We start from the raw sequence: 12,102 nt of genomic DNA, 5'->3' as shown, positions 1-12,102 counted from the left end.
AGACGGAGTCTCACTCTCTCGCCCAGGCTGGAGTGCAGTGGCACGATCTTGGCTCACTGCAACCTCTGCCTCCCAGGTTCAAGTGATTCTCCTGCCTCAGCCTCCCAAGTAGCTGGAACTACAGGTGTGTGCCACCACACCTGGCTAATTTTTTGTATTTTTAGTAGAGACGGGGTTTCACCATGTGAGCCAGGATGGTCTTGATCTCCTGACCTTGTGATCCACCCGCCTCGGCCTCCCAAAGTGCTAGGATTACAGGCGTAGTGAGCCACCACGTCCGGCCCTGTCTTGGGTTCTTTGCACATGGTTTTCCTGCTGCCTGGACTACTGTTTGCCCTTTTTTTCAATTATCCAATCCCCATCATATGTCAGCTAAAATATCACTTACAGACAATATTAGTAATTCAGTTATTCATTTAAGAAATATTTATAGAGAACATACTAAACACTTAGTTCTAGACACGTGGTATTGATAAAACAACGCCCTTGTAGAGCTTACATTGTAGTGGAAGGAGACAGGAAATAAGTAATACAAGCAAGTAAATTAAATAGTATGTTCAAAGGCAATAAATGCTATGAGAAAAAAAGGAAAAAAGGACAAGGTAAGCTAATCCAAAGCAGGGAAATTCCCAGTGCCTAACTTATTGCCTGGCATATAGTTAGCACTCAATAATATTTGTTGAGTGGATGAATGAATAAAGGAATGAGCATGTTCAAGTTATGAGGGAGCTAAAACTATAAAATGAGTATAGGAGCTACTCAATAAAACAGAGATGCCATGAAAGAAAGGGAAATAATGAAGGTCTTGAGAGATAATGGTTCCTTGAACCATTTCTGAGGGTGCCATAGTTTTCAGTTCCATTTTCTGGTGTGTGTATGTACCATAACCACACACACACACACACACACACACCCCAGGACCGAAGTAATTCAAGTGGATCACTCTTGTAATGATAATACCCGATCAGGACACATATACAAGGTTATGTATACCACTGCCAATACCCATCACACACATATCCCCAAAGCCACTGATTTTCTACCCACACACCCATGTCATTCCATAACATCCAGGTCTTCAGTGGTCAGCCTCATTTAGAGTCAAACTCCCTCCCATATACTCAAAACTGTAAAAACCTTTGCTTTCTTCTATGACCCTGTGAGACACTTAAAGTCAGTATCTCACAAAGCCAGCCATATGCACAAGAGGTCCCCTCAGGAAGAGGATCCTGGGTCTCCCTTCTTGTCAGTCTCCCTGTCCCTTAAAGGCTATGTTCCACCCACAGAAGTGTGGACATGCACTCCTTTGATTCTGAATGACCTTCAAGATCACTGAACCCACATACTCTCACACTCAGGCTCCAGCCTCCTTTGCTAGGCTCCTAAAGGACTGGGGCTCTGGGTATCCCCTCAAGGCCTCTTGTCTTTTTAAGGACCTATACAAGGATTATTTGCATAAATTTCTCTGTGCCCAGGGGTGACCCTGAGGACACCGCACATGCCCAAACACAAATACTCTAACTCTCCTTTCCATGGCACTGTCTGATATTAAAGTAACACACCTTCCACGTATACCTCCCTCTTTAGAGTCAGAGCCTCCTACTCCCACCCCTAGCCCAAATCATGCCCCTTTAGGGATCTCTCCCATGCTCCCACAGGGCTGTGTACACCCTTTCCATGACACGCCTAGCCCTAGGATTAGCCTTCACCACAGGTGATCCCAGGATTAGGGTCCTGTGTCTTCCCTCGGGTCCCAGCCCCTTCCGGGTCCATGCTCTCTCAGAAGTGTGCACACTCCCCCACACTCCCCTCCACCACCCTGACTTCGAGGTCCCTGACCGCCATTCAGAGGGGTACACGCCACCCTTGACCCCTGACCCTGAGGTCATAACCCACCGCGCAAATATACAGCGGCGCCTCCTCAGGAGTAGGACCATGCCCGAGTCCCCTCTTCCCTGAGACCCAGGACAGCCTGGGTCTGTCCTTCCCAGATCGACCGCCCCCACAGACCTGCCTCAGGCGCCGTCTGGCTCCCCTCCGCCATTTTTGTTGTCCCTCAGCCTCCGAGCCCACGCGAAGACCGCGGGGCAGTAGGGAGCGGGTGGTGGGATCAGTGGGCTGACAGGAGCTCCCTCAGGAAGACGCGGCACGACGGTTGCCAGGGCAACGGGCGGCAGGCGCGCGGGCGGCCAGCGCGCGGCTGAGGGCGGGAGGGACGCCTGGGAGGAGCGTGCGTCCAAGGCCCCGCCCCCGCGGCGCGAGCCCGGGCCTTAGCAGGGACCTGGGCTCCGCGGCGGTGCTCCTCCGCAACCCAGGCACCGCATCCTGGCAAGTGAGCAGGCTCCGCCACCCCTAGAGCGCAGGGGCTAGGTCTGTAGGGATGGCACTTTCCTTCCGGCGACCGGGGTCCTCGTACTGACCGCCCAGACTAGCTAAACTGGCTTTTCTGTGGTTGGTGCTCAACTTTGGGGACTTGGGACAGGTTTCTTGATTTCCCAAAGCTTCTCTCCTTGGCTTGCCTGGGTTACTTGTCTTCAACTGAAATGCACTGAAAACCAACTGTGTGCCCACCCCAGCCCAAACACACAGAGGCCCAAAGGGTTCTGGCTCCTTGCCCCTCCGCGACAGCAGCAACCCTCAACCCCAGAAAAGACTTATCCTTTTGCTGATGTATTTTTCAGTAAATATGGGATGCTCTTTCCCACCTTTCAGTAGCGACACGCCATTATCTTCTAAGACCAAGCTAGAACATTACCTCTCCTGACCAGCTCTGGCCTCCCACAATCCCCTGTATATGCCCTGTATTCCAAATGCTTTATGCATTGTTTCCTTCTCGACCATGAGCTCTCTGATACCTAGGGTTGATCTCTTATCTTTGTATACTCCACAGTGCAGCGTGGTGCATGACACAAAATAGGATGTCAGTCAATGTCTGCTGAATGGAACATGGTGGTAATCTGAAAGGAAGTGAGGTGGAGAGAGTGCAAGACGGAAGGGGGAAAAACGCTAAGAAAAATGTGTTGTTGAGTTGATTGCTTTAGTAGACAACTATTTTTAATCTTACTGGAGACTCTGAAAAACAGGGCAGAATGTGTGCCTGCCATTGTCCCACTGAAGAACACGGAGGCTGGGGCATTTATGTCCTAATTTCTGTCTCCGTTGGTTGAGGGTTACTCTCCACCTTCCAGCTTGAACTCTCTCACATTTCCTGGTTATGCTTGCCAGGGCTGAGCAGACTTCTAGAGTTTGAGAGAAAGCCTTGAGGCAGAAATGCAGAGACAGACCAGAATGCCTTCTAAGTAAGATACTGGCCACATGCATGGAACTATCCATTCATCTGCATTAAAATCAGGGATAAGAATCTTGTACGGAAAGTTACATGAAAATATCTATCAGAATTATCTCTCACATTTGAACAGTTTAAAATTCACAAGCCATGTCCACACAACTATCAAGATGAATATATATGTGGTTTCCACAGTCCTAATGACACTTATATAAAGGCTGTGAGGGTTGTGGGAATGTCGGTGTCGGAGGAGTCAATAAGGGCTAAGAAGAACAAAAGAACTACATTAAGTATAGGGAGATGGAAAATAAAGAGAAAGATGTGGGTTCTACTCAGACTGACATTATAGCTTTATAATCTTGGGCAAATCATTTAAACTCATTGAGCCTCAGTTTCCTCTTCCAACATACAGACAAAGGTCCTGCCTACCACAAAGAGTTGTGCTAAGACACAAATAGGGCGATGAATGAAAATGCATTTGATGAGTATAAATCCAGCCAATAAAAGAATCTAGCATGGTTTAGAATAATTCACTTAAGCAAACATCTCCCATGCCTCTTCTGAGCCAGGCTCTGTGCAGATGCTGAGGATAAAGAGACAAACATAACACTATTAAATTGAACCACATTGGTCAATTTAAATTTTAAGTAAAATTTAGAACTCAGTTATTTAATCAAAGTAGCCACTTTTCAAGTGCTCAATACCTACATGTAGCTACTGGCTACCATGTTGGACAACATATGTATAGAACATTTCCATCACTGCAGAAAGTTTTGTTCATCAAAATTGATAGACAAATGCCTACTGGGCAGAGGAGATGAAAAGCCGGGAAAACCAGCTTGCTGACAGGACCAAGTTCAGTTCTCCTCTATGTCAGCTATTCCTCAGGAAGCAGTGCAGGAGGGAGTATAGACTTCTTCACTACTGCTGGAGTCCTCAGAGACTTCCCTTTTGTTGTGTGAAATAACACAGCATGGGAATTGGGGGGAAAATATCCCCCACATGGGCTCCTGGGAATTGGTTTCCCCATGCTACCATTCATATGTCCCTGGGAGGTCTGTCTCCCCCAGAGACCTCCTATGATTTCTGTCTCCACAGAAAACACCCACCCACAACAAAGGTGCCTTCTTTCAAGCAAAATATACCCTGTAGGATTCACCCACTCCCTCCATAAACATTTACTAAAATGATACCTTCCATGTGCCTGGCCAGTAAGTTAGATGCAGAATGGAATGAGATACATATTTAATTTATAATCATATTTTTACATGCACAAACTCATTTCATTCTCAGAGCAGCATTATGATATTGGTATTAATATCAGCCTCTTGTACAGAAGACGAAATTGAGGCTCACAGAGTTTAAGTGACTTGTACAAAGTTTCAGGCAGAAAGTAGCAGACTCAGGAAAGACTGAAACTATGCTAGGAAATTCATCTATGTTATCTCATGTAATTTTCAGACCAAAAATACCATGCCTTTGAAGTTTACAAACTAACTAGAAAGAAAGGATTAACGTGCACAAATTCAGTTTACAATTAATTTCTAAACAATGTGGTAAGAGCAATGACACAGGCATGCTCAGCAAAATGGAGGAGCACCAAAGAGAGATCCCCCTGATGGGCATCTATAGGCACAGCCCACCAGAAATATTCAAAATAGCCAATCCTAAATGTTTACTCTGCTATACCTTACATTTCTCACAGAAATCCCAATAAAGGCTTTGGTCTAGGATTTCCCCTTGCTCCTGTGTTCTGACATCAAACCAAAACTTGGTGTTTCCCCTGTGACCCTTCATGGCATAAACTTCTTTCCGAGCCTTGTTCTCGTTTACTCCTGTGGCCACACCCACTTAATCATACCACATCCAATATTTATGTTCTTAGGACATACTTGTTATTCTGCCCTTCAATAAACAGGCTATTGTTGTTTACTCTTTCCATGTAAAATTTTAAATCAGCTTGCCTAATTGCAAAAAACGAAAGAAAGAAAAAGTAATAATGTTGCTGTTATTTTATTAGAATTGTGGTAAATTTATAGATTAATTTAGGGAGAAATGACATCTTTATGATACTGAGTTCTTTTATCCAGATACATGATATGTCTTAAAATCTGTTTAAGTCTTCTATGTCCTTCAGAAATATTTAACAAATAGTTTTGTTTGTTTTTTGTTGGTTTGTTTGTTTGTTTTGAGACATAATCTCTGTCACTGAGGCTGGAATGCAGTGGCACGATCTCGGCTCACTGCAACCTCTGCTTCACTGGTTCAAGTGATTCTCCCGCCTCAGCCTGCTGAGTAGCTGGGACTACAAGCATGGACCACCATGCCCAGCTAATTTTTGTAATTTTATTTTTTAGTAGAATCTGGATTTTACCATGTTGGCCATCTGGTCTCAAACTTCTGACGTCAAGTGATTCGGCCTTCCAAAGTGCTGGGATATGCGTGAGCCACCACACCTGGCCAAAACATTATAATGAGATATTTTATATACATTTTCATACTGTGTCTTTAAAATCAGGTTTGTGTTTTACACTCATAGCATGTTTCAATCTGAATTAGCCACATTTCAAGTGCTCAGAAGACACATATGGCCGGCAGCTACCATATTGGAAAGCACAGGTCTAAACACTCTAATTAAAAGGCAGAGATTGACAGAGTGAATTGGGGGATAAAAAAGAAGTGAGACCTAATTCTATGCTGTATACAAGAAATTCACTAAAAATATAAAGGTATATATGGGTTAAAATAAACAGAAGAAAAAACAGACTGTACAAACACTTATCCAAAGAAGGCTAGATTAATATCAAAATAGACTTCAGAACAGAATATATTGCTAAAAAGTTTAAAGAGGACATCACATAATTATAGAGGTCTTTTCAGCAAGAAGATAGATAACATTATTCTTAATAATGAATTACTGAATGCTTATGGTATAAGACCTAAAAATAACATTTTATGCTGCCTTCACATCTAGTAAAAACAGGAGGGCCTGGAATTACCTAACCACAAGTTCTCCTCCCCATTCTTCTCACACAGATAAGGTCCCCAAGTCAAAAAACCCTCCTTATCAAACAGATCAAGTATAGTTCCTGATTATCCCTGAGTGGTTTCAGTTCCCTACCAATCCGTAGAAGTATTCAAACAAGCCAATTAAATCCTCCCATAGGAACCAGGGAAGCACTCAACCCTTTTGAAACTACAAAGCCTGCTTCTTACAGCTACTGATTGTTCACTGTGTTCCTGAGTATAACCTCCATTTGGCCCTTTAATGGTGTACAATGTCATCTTCTCCTGGGCTGTGAGTATATGTGACTAATAAACTGCTCTCAATCTCATCTGTCATGTCAGGTGTCATGTATTCAGCCATTCCCATAAGGCCAAGGCAGGAATTTCCCTCACCAATGGGGTGAAAGGGAAGTAATTAATGCTTTCCTCTATAAATCAGGAAGAAGAGAAGGATGTCCACTGTCAACACTTTTATTTAATATTGCACTGGAAGTCCTAGCCAGTAGAATAAGACAAAAATAAAATTCAGATAGACTGAGAAGGAAAATATAAAAATGTCTATATTTACAAAAGACATGTCTATATACTTAGAAAATCCAAAGGAATATACAAAAAGCTATTAGAACTAATGAGTTTTCTATATGCATATGTCAGTTGCATTTCTATATACTAACAAAAAACAAAACTTCAGGTTAAGAAAATAATACTATTTACAACATAAAAGCACAGATAAATTTAACAAAATATGTGCTAGACTTATACAGTGAAAGCTATAAACTATTTTTGAAAGAAATTGAAGAAGACCTAAATAAATGAAGATATACACCGTGTTCATGGATCAGGAAACAATATTGTTAAGATGTCAATTATCCTGAAACTTATCTATAAGATTCACTATCCAATAAATATCCAATAGCTACATGTAGCTATTTAACTTTATATTAATTAAAATTAAAGTTCTTTGGTCAAACTAGCCAAATTACAAGTTCTTAATAGCCATATATGGCTAGTGGCTACCACATTAAACAAAGCAGATAAAGAATAGTTCTCAGCTGGGCACAATGGCTCACACCTGTAATCCCAGCACTTTGGGAGGCCAAGGCAGGTGGACTGCTTGAGCTCAGGAGCTCAAGACCAGCCTGGCCAACATGGCAAAACCCCATTTCTACTAAAAATACAAAAATAAGCCAAACATGGCAGTGCATGCCTGTGGTCCCAGCTACTCAGGAGGCTGAGGTGAGAGGATCACTTGAGACCAGGAAGCAGAGGTTGCAGTGAGCCAAGATCACACCACTGCACCTCAGCCTGGGCAACAGAATGAGATCATCTCAAAATAAATAAATTAATTTAATTTAATTTTTAAAGAAGAATAGTTCCATAATCACCAAAAGTTTCATTGGACAATAGCAATTTATAAATTCAATGCAAGCTCCATCAAAATTCCAGTCATTAAATAACTTTTATAATTAAAAATGACAAGCTAATTTTAAAATGTATATATAAATACAGGAACTAGAAGAGCCAAAACATTTTGTAAAAGAAAAACGTACTAGGCCGCGTGCCTCAGTGGCTCATGCCTATAATCCCAGCACTTTGGGAGGGCGAGGTAGGTGCATCACTTAAGGTCAGGTGTTCAAAACCAGCATGGCCAACATGGTGAAACTCATCTCTACTAAAAATGCAAAAATTAGCCAGGCATGGCGGCCAGTGCCTACGATCCCAGCTACTTGGGAGGCTAAAGCAGGACTGCTTGAACCCGGGAAGCAGAGGTTGCAGTGAGCCAAGATCACACCACTGCACTCCAGCCTGGGCAACAGAGCAAGACTCTGTCTCAAAAGAAAGAAAAACATGCTTAATAATAAATTACTAAATTGGAGGACTTACACTACTTGGTTTCAAGGTTTACTATAATACTACAATAATATAAACAGCATCTGATTTGCATAATCACGTAACATACAGCATATAGACATACTTATAGATCAATAGAACAGAATAGCATCAAGAAAAAGGTCCATACATATATGGTACATTGATTTTTTTGACAAAAGAGCTAGGGTAATCAATGGGGAAAGACAGTTTTTTAAACAAATGGTAGTAGAGCAATTGGTTATCTATATGCAAAAGTAACATGAACTTGGACCAGTACCTTTACCATATACAAATAGTAACTTGAAGTGGATCATAGACCTAAAACTAGAATAAAAACTATAAAACTTTTAGAAGAAAGCATCAACAAACATTTTTGTGACCTTGATTAGGCAGAGTTCATAGGACACAAAAAGCATAACCATAGAAAAAATTGATAAATCAGACCTCATCAAAATTAAAAATTTCTGCTCTTCAACCCAGTATTAAGAAGACAAAGACCAACAACCCAACTATGGACAAAATGGTTGAGCAAGAAGATATGCAAATGGATGATAAGCATGTGAAAAGATGTTCAATATCATTAGTCATTAGGAAAATGCAAGTTAAAATCACCATAAGATACCACTACCAAACACTATAATGGTTAAAATTTCAAAGACTAAAAATACCAAATATTAATAAGGATGCAGAACAACTAAAACTCTCATATATTGCTGGTGAAAATGCAAACTTGCACAGTTACTTTGGAAAACAGTTTGGCAATTTCTCTCTCTCTCTCTCTTTTTTTTTTTTTTTTGAGATAGTCTCACTCTGTCAGCCAGGCGGGAGTGCAGTGGCACGATTTCAGCTCACTGCAACCTCTGCCTCCCAGGCTCAAGCAATTCTCCTGCCTCAGCCTCCTGAGTAGCTGGGATTACAGGCATGTGCCACTCACATGCCCAGCTAATTTTTGTATTTTTGGTAGAGATGGGGGTTTCACCACGTTGGCCAGGCTGGTCTCGAACTCCTGACCTAAAGTAATCTGCCCTCCTCGGCCTCCCAAAGTGCTGGGATTACAGGCGTGAGCCACTGTGCCCGGCCAGCCATTTCTTATAAAGTTAAACATAGCCTTATGACCTAAAAATTCTATTCCTAATTATGTACTCAAGACACTAAAACCAAGTTGCGGATATAAACATGAGCTAAATAAAAGTGGTAAATCCAACTACCAAGAAAAATGTAAGTGAGGCTGTTGGCCTAACAAGGAAAGGAAGAAAACTTGCAACAGATGGAGGGACTGTATGTTGGAGCAATAAAGAACTAAGGAGCAGGTAGTTTTATTAACTTTTTTCCCAGGCCATATGACTATCTGCAGGGGTCTCCCAGCAATGTTTAGAGGCATAGGAAATTATTTTCATGTTATGGACTGAATGTTTGTGTTCCCCCAAAATTTATATGTTGAAGCTTTCAATGTGATAGCATTTGGAGTTGGAGATTTTGGGAAGTAATTAGGTCATGAAGGTGGAGCCCTCAAGAAGAATAGTACTCTTACAAGGAGAGGCCAGAGAGCTAGCTAGCTATCTTTCTACCATGTGAGGATACAATGAGAAGTTAGCAGTCTGCAGCCTGGAAGAGGTCTTCAACAGAAGCCAGCCACACCTGCACCTTGATCTTGGAATGCCAGAATTCAGAACTGTGAGAAATAAATTTATGTTGTATATAAGCCACCAGTTTATAGTATTTCTTATAGCAGCCTGAGCGAAAACACTTCATGTAGAGAGAAGATATTTAATACCAAATATTAAAAAGAAAAAATTTAAAGATGAGCATGAGTGAACATAGCTAAGTTAATGAGGAGGGTCTCCTTGATTACATGAACACATATAAGTGCTGGATAAAATGTTAAAATTTTAAAACATGGCTGAATTCAAAAGAAAGGAAAATATTCTGAAGTTACAAGGAAGTTTGAAAGATCATGTTCTTCATTAATACGTTCCATTACCTCCCAGCTTCCCCCATACCAAGTTCTCAGATTCAATCAATAACTTAAAGGCAGCCTAATTTGATGGGCAGAGTATTGTCTCAATGATGGCTGGGGTGGAGTACTATCTGAATGAGTCAGACTTGATATTGACTTGAGGAAACTCACAGCCTAGGGAAAGAGACATTGTAGCAATTTAAAAATGGAGAAACCTGTCTCCTTACTAGCTCCTATCTCTCAATCATGGTAACTCATGCCATCAAAGAGGATGTAATTGACACTGACACCAGTCTTTCTGGGTAGCAAAGAGGAAGAGCCACTGACAGCTGGTTTAGTGTGTTTGAAATATAAACCGAGCTCAGGAGAGCACCAACAGCTTCTTAGCACAACAATATCATACTAGGGGCTACTCTTCTGAAAGGAGCAAAGCTAAATGCAACTAATAGAAAGGAAATGCTGTCCTTACTACTTTTTTATTGTCTCCAAGAAATATGAATGCCCAACCCACTGCCTTAGTGAAATGTGATAACTTCTTGGGAAGCAAGTGAGGAAATCAACAGTGATTCATTGATCTTATAATGGCTGAGAAGGGTAGGAATTGATGGAAAATTGACCCAAACCTGGTATACTGAAAAGGTCAGAGAGGCAGACTGTCCTCCTTTAGAGATAAGGAGCACAGTTCCTAAAGGAGGGAATGAGAACATGGCCCTCACGGATCTGGAAGGAGATGGAGTTAAAGAAGAAAGGTCAGGTAAATTGAGAAGGGAAAGAGGTCCCAAGGATGGAAATCCCCACAGAGGCCACTCTCTTTTTAAAGGCCCAAATCTGAAAAGCTTCCCCTTTTCCATCAAATAGACTGAAAATAGATGGGCTCCATTCTGTTTCTCCCACTCCTTGCTAGAGATAACTCCTTAAAGAACTTTGTAAACTTCACATAATTCTTCATTTGGATGAGATTAGCAGGACAACGTTGTCCAAGAAGGGCCAGACCTCATTGACCTCCTAGTATCTAGGGACTTAGTGAACATGGGGCTCGCAAAGGCATTATGCCCATATATAAATTTTTTTAATTGGTATATTACACCACATACTGTTTATGCCTTAGTTTCATAACTTAATGTTAATTCATAAGAATTTCTTCATGTCATGAAATATTCTTTGAAAACATTAGTCTTGTTGCTATAAAATCATCATAAAAGTGCATCATAACTAATTAAAGCATACCCTTCTTGGATATTTGAGTCCTACTTTTTTTCTGTTGTAAATAATGCTGCAGTGAACATCTTTGTATGTATACCTTTTGTCATCATTTCGTCACTTTCTTGGTTTGCATTTCTGTACATGAGGTCACTGGGTAAGGGGTATGAAGCGTACAAGGCTCTTGAAACATATTGACAAATTGTCCTCCCCAAAGACCTCATCCCTTTATGTTCCCACTGTCAGAGTATGCAAGTACCTGGCACATGATGCCTTTGTCAACATTCTGCCTGTGATATTACAGGAGAAAATGTTTTATCCAATTAGCCAGGACACATCTGCCCAAATGAAATTTGAGAAGTTTGGTTTAAACATGGAAACATGAAAAAGCTAATTGTACTTATCACAGATGTGGCACCTGCAGAAAAAGAGAAAAATTGTTTTCAACGTTTTATTTCTATCAGGAGAGAAGGTTTATAAACCCCAGGCTTCATTTCTCTTTCCGGAAAAGAGTATATGGTATGAATTAGTTATGCTGGATTCTCTGTGGTTAACTGGAGAAACAGATAAAGATCTCCATTTTTCCTCATGTTCATGCCCTTAACTGGTACTTATTTACAGGGTATTTGGAAGAAGATAACGTAGGGCTTGTAAGCCTAGTCTATGGCATCAGACGTTTTGATTCTTTAAATTTATTGAAGGATTAAAAGAGTTGGAGCTAAAGGGCTCTGAACACTCATTTTGCTACATCCCCCAGTATCATTCAAATCTTACTTTCTTA

General features: G+C 41.3%; 1 protein-coding gene across 13 annotated transcripts in view; it reads right to left on the bottom strand.

Moving 5' to 3' along the window:
* Positions 1-2,203, bottom strand: part of LOC105495012 (BEN domain-containing protein 5) — a 1,475,945-nt gene extending 1,473,742 nt beyond the window's left edge. For 3 of the 13 annotated variants that reach the window (XM_011764134.3, XM_011764137.3, XM_011764138.3), the window contains exon 1: positions 2,011-2,203. In XM_011764134.3, coding sequence (XP_011762436.2) covers positions 2,011-2,044 — 34 coding nt within the window. In that variant the 5' untranslated portion in view covers positions 2,045-2,203. The remainder of the gene's footprint in view (positions 1-2,010) is intronic. The other 10 variants (XM_071093269.1, XM_071093272.1, XM_071093285.1 and 7 more) reach the window with 4 other exon arrangements.
* Between the last annotated feature and the right edge of the window lie 9,899 nt (positions 2,204-12,102).

The sequence above is a fragment of the Macaca nemestrina genome, chromosome 1, assembly GCF_043159975.1.
Source record: "Macaca nemestrina isolate mMacNem1 chromosome 1, mMacNem.hap1, whole genome shotgun sequence".
Classification (NCBI taxonomy): Eukaryota; Metazoa; Chordata; class Mammalia; order Primates; family Cercopithecidae; genus Macaca; species Macaca nemestrina.
The sequence above is the reverse complement of the archived record's forward strand: the minus strand, read 5'-3'. Positions and strand labels throughout refer to the sequence as shown.